Source organism: Colobus angolensis, unplaced genomic scaffold (genome assembly GCF_000951035.1).
Source record: "Colobus angolensis palliatus isolate OR3802 unplaced genomic scaffold, Cang.pa_1.0 Scaffold57, whole genome shotgun sequence".
Taxonomy (NCBI): domain Eukaryota; kingdom Metazoa; phylum Chordata; class Mammalia; order Primates; family Cercopithecidae; genus Colobus; species Colobus angolensis.
In genome coordinates this window covers 1035058-1050799 of record NW_012119265.1, presented here as the reverse complement: position 1 = coordinate 1050799, position 15742 = coordinate 1035058, and the positions used below count along the sequence as shown (strand labels likewise).

Below are 15742 nucleotides of genomic sequence, written 5' to 3'. Positions count from 1 at the left end.
GGGATTACAGGCACATGCCACCACATCCAACTAATTTTTGTATTTTTAGTAGAGACAGGGTTTCACCATGTTGGCCAGGATGGTCTCAATCTCCTGACCTCGTGATCTGTCCACCTCGGCCTCCCAAAGTGCTGGGATTACAGGCGTGAGCCACCATTCCCGGCCGTGAAAGGTTATTCACGGTTAAAGTAACATCTAATTCATTGTGGTATCTACTTCTTACAAATCACAATTACAGATTAAGAGAGGGGGGAAAAAGGTTCTTTTACATTTATTTATTTTTTTTTTATTTTATTTTTATTTTTTGATACGGGAGTCTAGCTTTGTCACCCAGGCTAGAGTGCTGTGGCGCCATCTTGGCTCACTGCAAGCTCCGCCTCCCGGGTTCACGCCATTCTCCTGCCTCAGCCTCCGAGTATCTGGGACCACAGGTGCACACCACCACGCCCAGCTAATTTTTTGTATCTTTAGTAGAGACGGGGTTTCACCGTGTTAGCCAGGATGGTCTCGATCTCCTGACCTCGTGATCCCCCGCCTCGGCCTCCCAAAGTGTTGGGATTACAGGCGTGAGCCACGGCGTGCGGCTGTTCTTTTACATTTAAAAAAATGTCCTAAAACTTTCAACAAGGGTGTTATTCTTACCAATAGCATCTATTTCATCCATAAAAATAATGCATGGTTGATGGTCTCTGGCATAATTAAACATTTCTCTGATCAAACGAGCACTTTCACCAATGTACTTGTCTACAATAGAACTAGATACAACCTGATTAAAGGAAAAACAGGAAGGTAAATATAAGATAATTCAAGTAAAATTAAATTTCAATTAAGTACAAAATAATCTTCCCTTTACCTTTAAGAAATTGCAGTCCAGCTGGCTAGCAACGGCTCGTGCCAAGAGTGTTTTTCCCGTACCTAACAATGACAAAAAGAAGTCTTAATTAGATGGTAAGGTAGAAAAAATTTGTTTTGAGACAGGCAATCACTCTGTCACCTAGGCTGGAGTGTGACGAGATCACAGCCCACTGCAACCTTGACCTCCCAGGCCCAAGCGATTTTCCTACCTCAGCCTCCCAAGTAGCTGGGATCACAGGCACGTGCCATCACGCACAGCTAAGTTTTTTGTTTGTCTGTTTGTTTTTCAGAGACGGGGTCTCTCTGTGTTGCCCAGGCTGGTCTTGAACTCCTGGGCTCAAGTGATACTGCCACCTCGGCCTCCCAAAGTGCAGGGCTTACAGACAGAAGCCACTGCACTTGGCCTATGTGAAACAAATTTTTAAAATCCTTTTAAGAATATAATCGTTCGGCAAGTAAATTTTCCAAAATGAAAGCTAAATCCTAAATAGAATTTTCATTTAAAATTCCAAAGTACTTGGCCGGGCGTGATGGCTCACGCCTATAATCCCAGCACTTTGGGAAGCTGAGGCAGGTGGACCACAAGGTCACGAGATTGAAACACAGTGAAACCCCGTCTCTACTAAAAATGCAAAAAATTAGCTGGGTGTGGTGGCACGTGCCTGTAGTTCCACCTACTGGGGAGGCTGAGGCAGGAGAATCGCTTGAATCTGGGAGGTGGAGGTTGCGTGAGCCAATAATCTCGCCACTGCATGCCAGCCTGGGTGACAGAGTAAGACCTGGTCTCAAATAAAAAAAAAATTCCAAAGTACTTTTGCTCTCAACATTAAAATTTTAATTAAAATATAATTTTTTTAAATCAATTTTAAATTGACAAATAAATTGTATATTTATGGGTTAAATTATGATATATGTATATATTGAAGAATGATTAAATCAGGTGAATCCACATATCCATCACCTCACATGCTTATCATTACTTTGTGGTTAGAACATTTAAAATCTACTTTTAGCAATTTTGAAATAGCTAATACGTTATTATAGTCACTATGCTATGCAATAAATCACCTAGAACTTATTCCTCCTAAGTGAACTTTATATCCTTTGACGAACATCTCCCCATCCCCATACACCACCACAACTTCTGGTAACGACCATTCTACTCTTGGTTTCTATGAGTTCAATTTTTAACACATGAAAATGAGATTATGTGGTAACTGTCTTTCTGTGTCTGGCTTATTTCACTTAGTATAACATCCTCTAGATTCATCCATATTGTCACAAATGACAGGGTTTCCTTTTTAAAGGCTGAATAGTGTTCCAATGTGTATATTTACATTTCTTTTTCTGTTTTTTTGAGACAGTTTCACTCTTGTTGCCCAGGCTGGAGTGCAATAGTGTGACCTTGGCTCACCGCAACCTCCGCCTCGCAGGTTCAAGTGATTCTCCTGCCTCCGCCTCCGGAGTAGCTGGGATTACAGGCATGAACTACCACACCCAGCTAATTTTGTATTTTCAGCAGAGATGGGGTTTCTCCATGTTGGTCAGGCTGGTCTCAAACTCCTGACCTCAGGTGATCCACCTGCCTCAGCCTCCCAAAGTGCTGGGATTACAGGCATGAGCCATTGCACCTGGCCACCACATTTTCTTTATCCATTCATCCATTGATGGGCAATTGTTAGGCCATTTCTGTATCTTGGCTATTGTGAAATAATCATGGGAGGGCAGCTATCTCTGACACACTGATTTCAATTCCTTTAGATATAAACCCAGAAGTGGGATTGTTGAATCATACGGTAATTCTATTTTTAGTTTTTTGAGGAACCTCCATGTTTTCAAAAATGGCTGTGCTAATTTACATTCCCATCAATAGCGTACAAGGGTTCTTTCTTTTTTCTCCACATGCTGCAAACACTTGTTATCTTTTGTCTTTTTTATAATAGCTATCTACTTACAACATGGACTATGACAGAAACTGCTGTTACGTTAAAATACATTGGTCTATCCTGTACACTGACTGGATCTTTTACTTATGCATATTTTAACATCAAGCATTGATTATTTGGAAACTACTGGTTGAGTTATGGAAATCTGCCAAACGTTGACATTTTTCATTACACAATATAAAAAACTTTTGTTATTCTCACGACTTATCTGATCAGAAAAGTCTTTAAGTATTAATATATTACAAGGCTGCCGTGGCTGGGCAATGTGGCTCATGTCTATAATCCCAGCACTTTGGGAGGCTGAGGTGGGTGGGTTGCTTGAGCCCAGGAATTCAAGACCAGCCTGGGCAACATGGCAAAACCCTGCCTCTACTAAAAACACAAAAATTAGCCTGGCATGGTGGCACACACCTGTAGTCCCAGCTACTCAGGAGGCTGAGGTGGGAGAATCACCTGAGCCCAAGAGGTAGAAGTTGCAGTGAGCCAAGATGATCACACCACTGCACTCCAGCCTGTGCAACAGAGTAAGACCTTATCTAAAAAAATTTAAAGAAAAGAAAAAAAAGAAAAAGCTGTCAACCACATAGTGCCAGATATATGTTTTTAAAAATTCTAATTTTCACCTGACAATTCAAATTTTATCACTGGCAACAGATGGTGTCAGTTGTTTAACACGACAGGCTCAATTTGTTCGCTTTGGAAAAAATGTGAGGCAAATAACCAAAAACCAGTCTTGAGTAATCAATAACTAATAACCAGTAACCAGTCTGATAACCACAGCATGTTTGTAAATGGTCCATTCAAGCAAAAATACTATTGCATAAAAAGCAACGAATTCAGCTGGCAACTTAAATAACTGTGCAAGTGCTTTTCTTAAAGACAACTATCTTATTCAATATGCAGCGGAAATACTTTATATGTATTTTCCATTTCATCACAAAGAACACAAAATATTACACAAAGATGAAGATTTAATAAAATTAGTAATTTTTACTGTTTCACCAAGGACTTTAAAGTGAAACTGACTTTTTTTTTACACAGCAAGTATGTGGCAGTGAAGAACACAATGGTTACTAACTAGCACTGTTTCGTGCCACTAACGCTGAGTCACACTACAGTGCAAGTAATTTAATTTTACCCATGTTGCTCTTAACACCATCAGCACAAATGTCAGCACAGTGGAAGAGCCAAACAACATTTTAGTTTTTTGTTTTGTGTCATTGTGGGGCTATGTATGTCAAGCAGTATGCTATAGGTACATTTCTCTTATATAAAAAAAAATTTTTTTTTTTTTTTTTTTGAGAAGAAGTCTCACTCTGTCAGCCAGGCTGGAGCACGATCTCGGTTCACTGCAACCTCTGCCTCCCAGGTTCAAGCAATTCTCCTGCCTCAGCTTCCTGAGTAACTGGGATTACAGGTGTGCGCCACCACACCCAGCTAATTTTTGTATTTTTAGTAGAGACAGGGTTTCATCATGTTGGTTGGCCAGGCTGGTCTCGAACTCCTGACCTCTGGTGATACGCCCACCTCGGCCTCCCAAAGTGCAGGGATTACAGGTGTGAGCCACCGTGCCTGGCTTAACATTTTAGTATTATAGAGTAGTTTTGACCTTATAGATTCCATGAAAGCACCTCTAGATCTGTGAACCACAATTTGAGGACTATTAAACTAGAATCACATGGCCTGTTAAGATAAATATACTGTGAGGCACAAATGCACTAAGCATGCCTGAAAGAACAGTAAACATAAATATTCTCTCATTCTCACTCTGAACAGAGTAGAAGTTGGAACTACCCACATCAAATTTCCATCTTATGGCCACACGCAGTGGTTCATGCCTGTAATCCCAACACTTTGGGAGGCCAAGGTGGGCAGATTGCTTGAGTCCAGGAGTTTGAGACAGCCCGAGCAACATGGCAAAATCGCTTCTCTGCAAAACATACAAAATTAACCAGGCATAGTGATGCATGCCTGCAGTTTCAGCTACTCGGGAGACTGAGGTGGAAGAATCACTTGAGCCCGGAAGGCAGAGGTTGCAGTTAGCCAAGATTCTGCCACTGCACTAAAGCCTGGACAATAGAGAGACCCTGTCTCAAAAAATAAAAAAAAAAAATAAAAAAAATTTTCATTTTTTTATTCCTTAATTCATTTATCTTATTGGTGGAGTAGAAATAATTCAATACCAACCTGGTGGTCCATATAACAAACAGCCTTTTGGAGGTATTATTCCTACACGCTGAAATAACTCTGGGTTTGTAAGAGGTAATTCTATCACCTAGAAAGGAAGTTAAATGTTTCTTAAAAAGTTAGTCAAGATTTTTAATGTACTTTCAAATACTTTAAGTCAAATATCACCTTAGTTAGGTGTACACATCATAATTCATAATAGACCTAGACTTCCATGCTAGGTAAAACCATTTATATTAAGAGGTTTTGCTTTAGGTAGATTTAAGATCTCTTAAATCTAAAAAAATTTAAATAATGTTTTTTAAATAAACCACACACTTGATTGGGGTGATGGTTACGCAGATATATTACTTGTCCAAACATATTTGAAATGTACACTTAAGAATCTACATTTTTTTAATGTAAATTATACCTCAATTAAAAATTAGACTACAAAAAAATCAGTTAAGTCAAAAGAACATATAAACAAAAAACCCAACTCAAAAGATCTATACTAGTTTGCATTTGAAAATACAACACAAAATAATTCTAAAATGGGGGACAGATTTGATAACATACCAAGAGAAAAGGTATATAAAATTTTTATCTGTTGGCGTTTTCCCACAGCAGCTTTAAAAGAACAGTATGTTCTGCTCTCAAGATTGATTCAAGGAAGAAAAGTGGAGACTAGAGATATTGAGGATCTGAAAGTCCAATTTAAATTACTTATAGTACCAATAACTTGAGAAATTCCTTTTTTTTTGAGACGGAGTCTATTGCCTAGGCTGGAGTGCAATGGTGCGATCTTTGCTCATTGCAACCTCTGCCTCCCAGGTACGAGAGATTCTCCCGTCTCAGCCTCCTGAGTAGCTGGGACTACAGGCACCTACCACCACACCTGGCTAATTTTATATTTTTAGGAGAGATGGAGTTTCACCATATTGGCAGGCTTGTGTTGAACTCCTGACCTCAGATGATCCACCCACCTTGGCCTCCCAACGTGCTGGGATTAATAGGCCTGAGCCACCACAACCAACCGAGAGAGAAATTTCTATTGAATAGTTGTGTTGGGCTAGGTGTGGTGAATCATGCCTGTAAATCCCAACACTTTGGGAGGCCAAGGCTGGAGGATGGCTTGAGTTAAGGAGTTCGAGAACAGCCTGGACAACATGGTGAAACCCCATCTCTACAAAAATAAAAAAATTAGTCAAGTGTGGTGGTGCATGCCTTGGGCTACTTGGGAGGGTGAGGTGAGAGGATGACTTCAGCCTGGGAAGTAGAGGTTGTAGTGAGCTGAGATTGCACCATTGCATTCCAGCGTGGGCAAAAGAAAGAGACCCTGTCTCAAAACAAAAAAAAAAGTTGTGTCCATATGTGCATAAAGTGTGACTGGGAAAAGCCAGAAGTGAGAGAAATCAATACTCTAAAGTGCAAAGTATCTGCAGACAGTAAAGGATACCACATGTACACATGGGATTCTTTCTGCTCCTATGGCTAATGCAGCAAATCACTGTTGAAAGTAAGTTTTCACCATTCTATGAAGCACTTGTTCTTCCTCTGTTGCCCTTTCATTAAATACAGGTGAGAACTGCCTTTTTTTTTTTTTTTTACACTTAGACCACCAGTGTTTCTTCAAGTATTGTCAAAGAAAAATTGGGTTTCATAATCACCTGGAATGCTAATTCCTGTGCCTACTCCCAATCTAGTCCATCAAAACCACTCAGAGGGCCTAGTAATCTTTATTTTTAATAAGTGTTCCAAAAAAATTAATGTACTGAAGTATGAAAACTGGCTTAAGGCTTAAATCAGATTGTGTAAGACATTCCAGTTACTCCCATTAACTCCTAAATATTCACAGCCTAATTTAGGATGAAATCCATAGGACAATGTAATTTGCTTTACAGGTAACAGTTAAGAAGCTGTGCTATGAAGTAAGGCAATCCTGATTTGATTCCACCTAAAAGCTTAAAAGATTTAAGACAATTCTAAAGCCAGTGGTTTTCTTGAATGGCAGCAAACAGCTTTAAAAAAATAAAATATTTAAGGAATAGGTACCCTACCCTTCAGTAAGCGTGGGAAGCTAGCATTAATGAGGTTATGGAAAAAACTCATTGCACACATTATCCCAAGTAACTGATTATGATAATCAAAACCACAGGACATCAGACTACATCAATTATTCTTAGCTTTTTCTCCATTCCTTTGCCACAAAAAGAGCAGGATTTTTCTAAAACCAATTTATCTCCAAATAAAAAAAAACAGTAATTTTCACAGCTAGAAATTCAGTGTTATTCTTCTTAGCAAGAATAGTAAATGCATAATATTCTTAACTACCATTTAGATAATTTAGACAAAAAGTACTTTTTCATCCTGTTTCTCCTGTGAAGAATCCTACACCTACTAGTATTTATTAGCTAAGCTCAGAGAACAAAGCACACAGTACCAACCTCTCTTAATTCCCGGATCTGTTCTGATAGCCCTCCAATCTCAGAATAAGAAACATTCCCAGGGTCCTCATGAGACATGTTATAAACCAATGGATCCACCTCTCTTGGCAAATATCTAGAATGAAAAGGTAAGTATTTTTATTTTGGAAGATATATTTTCTCTCAGCCTACAGATAGCATACAGATAACTTGCTCATACAAACATCTGCAGCTGATCTCAAAAAGATGTGTTTAATTAGAAACTAGTAAAAGGTAAAAAGTGCCAAAATATTCAGTGATCTCAAGAAGCATATATCTCAGATAAAAACCACCCTTTGTGAAAATAAAAGGTAAACTCAATAGAATAAGAAACCCACCTCATGATAGTTAGTGTAGTCATATCCAAAGCAACTCTTGTTCCTGGCTTCAGCTTACTTTTGTCAAGCTAGTTTTGTAAAACAAAAGATACTACATAAACACTTCAGAAAGGAATAACACCCTACCGAGAGTTTAATATTTAGAAGTCAAATACTCATTTTTACCCTTCAGAGAGAACACAAATATCAGACTATAAACTCCATGCTAACAAAATGGCTTATCAAATAAGTAATTTAAAGTGATTTCCGCCTGCCCCTTAAAAGAATGCCCCTTTGTGTAATCTCAGTGTAAAATGTGAAATGACTAATATGCAAAGCTTCAGGTGGCAATGGTACAGTGACTTTGGGAATTGCTACCAAAGCATTTATAGAAAAATCCCTTAGTGAACATTTTAGGGAGAGGAAAGGGAAGCATTTTAAAGGTGTGCTCATCAGATTTATTTTGAAATGTACAGCTTCTGGGAAGAATGTGTGTTAAATGCTCATGAGAAAAGGGAAAAATGCAGTTTCCCCTTAGAGATTTTTATTAAAATGCTTTAAAATTAAAGTCCCAAAACCCAGCTACCATCATTCATGCCTTTGCTACATGACAGGCACATGCTGAGCACATTACACATTAGGTTCAATCATACTAAATAATTTCTTGGCATATCTGGCTAAAATTAGATAGAATTTAATAGATCCACCTCACATTCAGGATGTTGTTACTTTTCAAAGATGAAGTTCCTCTTGTTTTTTGTTTTTTTTTTTTTTTTTTGAGACGGAGTCTCTGTTGCCCAGGCTGGAGTGCAGTGGTGCCATTTTGGTTCACTACAACTTCTGCCTCCTGGGTTTAGGCGAGTCTCCTGCCTCAGCCTCCTGAGTAGCTGGGATTACAGGTGTGCGCCACCACGCCTGGCTAATTTTTTTTTGTATTTTTAGTAAAGACGGGGTTGAACCATGTTGGTCAGGCTGGTCTTGAACTCCTGACCTCATGATCTGCCCACCTCGGCCTCTCAAAGTGCTGGGATTACAGGCATGAGCCACCCCATCTGGCCCAAGTTACTTTTTTTTTTTTTTCTTTTTTTGAGACGGAGTCTCACTGTCTCCCAGGCTGGAGTGCAGTGGCGTGATCTAGGCTCACTGCCAGCTCTGCCTCCCAGGTTCAAGTCATTCTCCTGCCTCAGCCTCCTGAGTAGCTGGGACCACAGGCGCCCACCACCATGCCTGGCTAATTTTTTTGTCTGTTTTTTAGTAGAGCCGGGGTTTCATCGTGCTATCCAGGATGGTCTCAATCTCCTGACCTTGTGATTCACCCACCTCAGCGTCCCAAAGTGCTGGGATTACAGGCGTGAGCCATCGCGCCTGGCCAAGTTACCTTTTAATAGTTTAAAAAATTGCATGCCAATACAATTTCAGGATCATATAAATTACCACTTGTTACAGGATTTTACAAAGAGCTCAAATTTAGGAAGATGGGCAAAACACTAGGATTAATATAACAAGGAAAGAAAAACAACTAAGAAGTGAGGTTACTTGAAAAAAGAAGAGGACAGATCAATATGAAGCTATTTCAATGTTTACATCTATAGGGAATACAGGCTGAGTATTCTTAATCTGAAAATCCAAAATGCTCCACATGTGAAATTTTTTGAATGCTGACATGATGCTCAAACAAAATGCTCATTGGAGCATGCTGAATTTTTGATTTTTTTAATTAAGGATGCTCTATGAGTATAATGTAAATATTCTAAAATCTGAAGGAAAAAAAGGCCAAAATCTAAAGCATATTTCTGGCTCAAGTATTCTGGATAAGGGATACTCAACTTATATATACTTTGGCTTTTCTAATGTTTCTAGTTTTCAAATATAGTCTTGCCCTCACGCAACCTGAAATATCTTAGAAATGCCAACTTTTGGCATCCACAGAGCCCTAAAAGGGACATAAAAACCCCTTGTCAGTTTAGGTATCTAATATTTTGACTTAGAAAATGTCAACCACTTATATACTAAGCAAAATCCTAATATGAGATTTAGTTTCTGGATTAAATTATCCCTTACAGCCATGTTCTGTGAACGTTTTAAAACCTGAACCTGAAATGACAATTAAACAGAGAAAGCTCTTCCAATGAATTTAAAAGAATTCTCTATCTAGGGACACTTTCTAAAGAATAGTACATAAATTGATTTCGGACACTACTGAATGACTTGAGGTCATTTGTTGGCATCGTTGATAACTATAAAATAAAATTGAGAATTATTTCGACTTGCCCTACCCTAATCTAAATGACCTCATACAAAATTAACCTAGGCCATGGTACAGTCCACAAGTAACAGTTCTGAATGTCTAAATATAAACACAGGTAACTGATGGTATCTAACACTTGTAAGTCCTCTTTAAAAATGACATTAAAATGTCTATTTTCCAGTTCTAAAATACTTTTATTTCTAAGTGGCTATTAATAGATCTGACTGAGACAATGTAATACAGTAGCAAGTACGGAATGCTAGGAGTCAAAGCCCATGGTTTGAATTCAGGCTTTGTTAATAACTAGCTATGTCTGAACAAATCATCCTTGTGAGTTATGGGAATAAATGCCCGACCTGCTTGCCTCAAGAATTAGAGACAATAACTTACATGAAACTACTTTTGTCAATCATCAGGCCCCATACAAATATAAAGTATTACCTGTCGACGACAACCCACAACATATCTTGGTCCATTGGTAGCTTTAACAATGACTAGAAGAAAAAACATAAAAGAACTAATTGAAAAATAGAAAGTAAAAAAATACATATCCACGTTGATAGAGGGTTTAGTTGTATTTCTGTCCTTCAAGAAGACATTAGTTGAAGGAAAACTTAAGTCTATGCAAAAATACTATCTCTCTGCATTATTGTCATTAAAATAATAAGCATTTCAAAAGTTAGAGAGAGGTGGGCTATTTCTTTACTAATTAATGAGCTAATTCACTCACATTTTTCTTCAGTTAACTGTTTAAGCACTTCACCCACAATCTAAGGAAGAAAATAAAAAGCATTACTTTTTGGCAACAGCTAAATAAAAAAGCAAATTACCATGACCCCTATTCCCCAAACTCCATTACCTACCTGCCCGACACTTTGTAGGGCCTTCAGATCATTCTCAGACTTTTCGTACTGCTTGGTAAGTTCTTTTAATTGTTCCCTTACTGAAATAATACAATTTGAACATTTTTAATTGAACAGTAATCTTAGTGTGTTTAAGTGGCTACTTCTCACTTTACTGTTTACATAAGTCTATTTCACTTTACCTAAGTTTCACATCCACTATTTCAAATCATACAAGACATAATACTGTTTGCAATGAATAGGTGGCATGTGTAACAACAAAATGTTACAGAGAAAGCACCCTATTTTTATTTTCTTGATCGGCAATACTTGTTTAAGCACATCTTAAGTTATATTCTTAACAGATACTGACACCCTGACACTTAGGATTTGCGACTACAAATCCGAATGATAATCAGACTCTTCCTCACCTCTTCACCTACCCACTTGGATTATTCTCTGATATTCTACCCTAAATAAAGTCAACAAATGCAGTTCTCCACAGAATCATTTAATTATGATCCTCCTTCATTTAATTAAACCACTCATGCTTTTCAATGAAAATGAAGTGAAAAAAAAGTTAAGCACTAAGGAGGTAAGGGAAATGTGTATGCCTGATACAGTACAACACGAAACACGACAAAAGACGATATGGGTTATTATGACAACTGGAACACTTCTCTCTAAAGCTCCGCGGCCGTCTTTTGACTCCAAGAACAAGCCGACTCCCTGAGTCTTATCTCTTGTTTGAGCTTGCTTGACTCAAGTGCCTTTCCCTCTCCGAGTCCCGGGACTCCACCAGCACTACCCTCCTTGCACCCTAACCTGGGAAACATCCTCGGCCCACTTCCCCACTCCTCCTCTACTTCTTTTTCATTTCCACCTCAAGGCCGTTCTGTCACCTGGGCTGGACTGGTCCATTTCTACACCCGAAGGAGCGCTGCTCCACAAGCTCAGGGCCGGATGACAAAGCGCCTTGTCCCTCACCGAGGCCTGGTCATCTCTAAGGCTCGGTTGCTGGGCTCGGCCAAAGGCTTCTACTTTGTCAGAGGCAGAAGCGAATCGAGGCACTTGATTACATGGAAAGAAAGGTGCACTCACACTCCTTAAGACGGCCGTCGATCTCCTTGTGCTCAAGCAGCTTCTTGCGGTAGTCCTGAAGCGCCTTATCTCTAGGGTCCGCCATGATGAGAAGCCGTCTCTCATAGGGGATGCCGGGAATGGCCATGGCCGTCCGGGCGGGGGAAGGGGCGGGGCGAGGGACGAAACCCGGCCTGGAGGGGTGGGTTCGCCCATGAACCCGCCCCTTCCGGTTGGCCCCGCCTTTCTCCTCCGCTTCCACGTCTGTGTCTTGGTTCATCTAGAACGCCGACATACACTGAAAGAGGCCTACACCCACATCGTTTCCGGCAGGCCGAGATGGGTAAAGTAGGACTCAGTTATCTCGGTCTTCCCCTTAGAGGTCTCAGTATTATGTCACTGCTGTCCCGGAAGTATAAAAGGCTCTATAATAAACTGAGATGGAAGTTAAGTAGGGAATGTGTAATACCTCAAAAGAGTTCCGATGGCCTGTCAACACAACACAGATGGCCTTTGGTATAACACAGTACTGTGCAAGACCTCCACGTGCTGGAGAAGTAGGCAGTTTTATTCATCCATTCCGTCAGTGAATGAAGTATTAAAGGTAGATCTGCTTATCATTTGGTGGGAAATAAAAAAAAATCAGAGTTTAACAAATACTATGAAGGAATTAAAACACGGTAAGAAGTATGGTGGGAAGAATTAATCTAGAACAGATGTCTCAGATGAGAAGGAGGCAGCCTCGCAACAACTGAAGAAAACCTAAACAGTGCAAGTCCTGGAGTGGGGTGGGGCGGAGTGGGTAGAAAGCTTGGCTCACTTCCAGGAACAGAAAGGCGGCCAATGAGACCAGTAGGGGGTGGGTTGTAGAGATGTAGGGTACAAGATAAAGATGCTGAAGCAGGCTGAGGCAGGAACTTTGAAGGCTGATAGAACTTTCAGATTTATTTGTTTATTTTTGGGATGAAGTCTCGTTCCTGCCGCACAGGCTGGAGTGCAGTGGCGCGATCTCCACTGCAACCTCCACCTCCCAGGTTCAAGCAATTCTCCTTCCTCAGCCTCCGGAGTAGCTGGGATTACAAGCCTGCACCACCACGCCCAGCTAATTTTTGTATTTTTAGTAGAGACGGGTTTTCGTCATGTTGGCTAGGCTGGTCTCGAACGCAGGTGATCCACCCTCCTCATCCTCCCGAAGTGCTAGGATTACAGGTGTGAGCCACTGTGTCCGGCCAGTTTTTTTTTTTTAGACTCTGTCTTGCTCTGTCACCCAGGCTGGAGTGCAGTGGCGCAATCTCGGCTCACTGCAACCTCTGCCTCCCCAGTGCAAGCAATTGCCGTGCCTCACTTTCCTGAGAAGCTGGGATTACAGGCGCCCACCACCACTCCAGGCTCATTTTTGTATTTTCAGTAGGAAGGGGGTTTCACCATATTGGCCAGGCTGGTCTCGAACTGACCTCAAGTGATCCGTCTGCCTCCGCCTTCCAAAGTGCTGGGATTACAGGCGTGAGCCACCACGCCTGGCCAACTTTCAGATTTTGTGATTTGGGGAAAATTACATACTGCCTCAATATCTCTGTAAAATGATCATAATAGTTGCACTTATCTAATAGGGTCATGGTATTTTAAATAGGATAATATGCCTAAACACAACGTCTGCTGCATAGTAAGTACTTAATAGTGTTCTTTTGAATAGATATTTATTTTAAGGGTAGTAATGACTCCCATTTTTGCAGTACAGGTCCTTGTTGCTATACCTCTTGCCATCATTGTTCCTGGGGACAATTAATTGTTGTCCAAAAAAATGAGTAAAATTCTCCAAATAGATTCTGTTTAGTCTCACCTTATCCAATGGCCATGAATGTTTGAGTTTAAATATGCATATCCTAAATATACAAATAAAGTACAAATTTATGTAAATTAATGACCCAAAGTCACATAAAGGATGCCTTCAAATTTATTAGGAAAAATTCTCATGGGTATTGTGTGAATATTCCATTCTATTTTTCTTTCCTTTTTTTTGAGATGAGTCTTGCTCTGTCGCCAGGCTGGAGTACAGTGGCGTGATCTCGGCTCACTGCAACCTCCACCTCCCGGGTTCAAGTGATTCTCCTGCCTCAGCCTCCTGAGTAGCTGGGATTACAGGCATGCACCACCAGGCCTGGCTAATTTTTGTATTTTTAGTAGAGACGGGATTTCACCATGTTGGTCAGGCTGGTCTTGATCTCCTGACCTCCTGATCCACCCACCTCAGTCTCCTAAAGTGTTGGGATTACAGGCGTGTGCCACCACATTCCGCCAATTTTTCTAAATATGACTGGGTTTTTGCAGTATACAATGAACAAAGAAGCTGTATTGGGCAGGGATAGTCCCTTCTCCCACTCAGTTGCAAGTACTCTGGTCAAACTAGTCCATCCATACCAAAATATGTAACCTCTGACATCAAGAAGTAAAGAAGAGAGGACAAGGCAGAGAAAGAAAGATAGTTCAGTTTGGCTCAATTTAACAAACATTTATGAGCACATACTGATAGGTTATTTTAACATTAATCACATCAATATTTTAAATTCCCTTAACCCTTGTTCTTTTTCTGTCACCCATCTGGTAGCATTTCAACTTCAGATGAATCTTCTATTTTCCCCATGCCTACACTGGCCCTGTTACTTTTTTGGGTTTTTTTGTTTGTTTTTTATTTTGAGCAGGAGTCTCACTCTGTTGCCCAGGCTGGAGTGTAGTAGTGCGATCTCAGCTCGCTGCAGCCTCTGCCTCCCGGGATCAAGGGATTCTCCTGCTTCAGCCTCCCGAGTAGCTGGGAGTACAGGTATGCGCCACTACACCCAACTAATTTTTGTATTTTTGGTAGAGATGAGGTTTCACCATGTTGGTCAGGCTGGTTTTAAATTCCTGAGCTCAGGTGATCCACCTGCCTAAGCGTCCCCAAAGTACTGGGATTACAGGTCACCCCACCTGGCCGTTACTTTTTTATACATGCCTATAAGACTGTATTCCTCTCCATCTGAAAACGTAGCTCAACTTGTAATTATATATTCTTAAACGTGACTAAATGTTTAGAGTCTTTTCCTTGCAGTGGACTGTAACCCCTTGGAAAACAAGGACTATGACTATTTATTTCTCCTGATTGGATCCCCAGTGTCTAGCACAGTGTCTGAAGTAAAAGAGATACATGTATATTGAATGAATGACTATATCAGGCACTAAAATAGGTAAGCAGAGTTATAAAAAGACTAAGAAAAGTGACCAGTACTCAAAGAACTTAAAATATCATAAAGTGAAAACAGAAAAATACAAATGTGACCAAAAAATGAAAATTAGAACATATAGGGTGGAAGAGATATAAGAAGGTCAGGCATATCTTAGTTTATTTTGGAGTCATTAAAAGTGATGTCATAACAAACGGTGATGAAATTGATGTAGACCTTCAAAAATCATGTAAGGATAGTTTCTCAATCTATTTTCCTATAACCTAGCACAGATGAGTGTGGTCATTTTAAAATATGTACACAAATTATTTGACACTTTCCACTTCAAGAAGTGGAGCATAATTCCTCTTCCTTGGCCCTAGTGACTTGCTCTTGATAAATAAAATGGAAGTGACAGTGTGCAACAATGGAGACTAGATCACAAAAAGTGTTGAGCCTTCCTTTTGAGTCTCCCTTGGATGACTCCCTGTGGAAGAAGCCAGCTGCCATGGCATGAGGACACATCAGCAGATCTATGGAGAGACCTACATGGCAAGGAACAGCCATCCAGGAACTTAAGGCCTCCTGCCAACAGCCACGAGTGAGCGGTTCTTGGCAGAGATCCT

The 15742-nt window shown here is 40.2% G+C and overlaps 1 protein-coding gene across 1 annotated transcript in view; it reads right to left on the bottom strand.

Annotated features, from left to right (window-relative positions):
- PSMC6 (proteasome (prosome, macropain) 26S subunit, ATPase, 6) overlaps positions 1-12069 on the bottom strand; it is a 22471-nt gene extending 10402 nt beyond the window's left edge. Inside the window, exons 1-9 of the mRNA XM_011961805.1 lie at positions 11941-12069; positions 10861-10940; positions 10728-10767; positions 10439-10491; positions 7771-7838; positions 7415-7529; positions 4989-5076; positions 854-915; positions 643-766 (exon numbers count right to left, since the gene is read on the bottom strand). Coding sequence (XP_011817195.1) covers positions 643-766; positions 854-915; positions 4989-5076; positions 7415-7529; positions 7771-7838; positions 10439-10491; positions 10728-10767; positions 10861-10940; positions 11941-12067 — 757 coding nt within the window. The 5' untranslated portion in view covers positions 12068-12069. The remainder of the gene's footprint in view (positions 1-642; positions 767-853; positions 916-4988; positions 5077-7414; positions 7530-7770; positions 7839-10438; positions 10492-10727; positions 10768-10860; positions 10941-11940) is intronic.
- Between the last annotated feature and the right edge of the window lie 3673 nt (positions 12070-15742).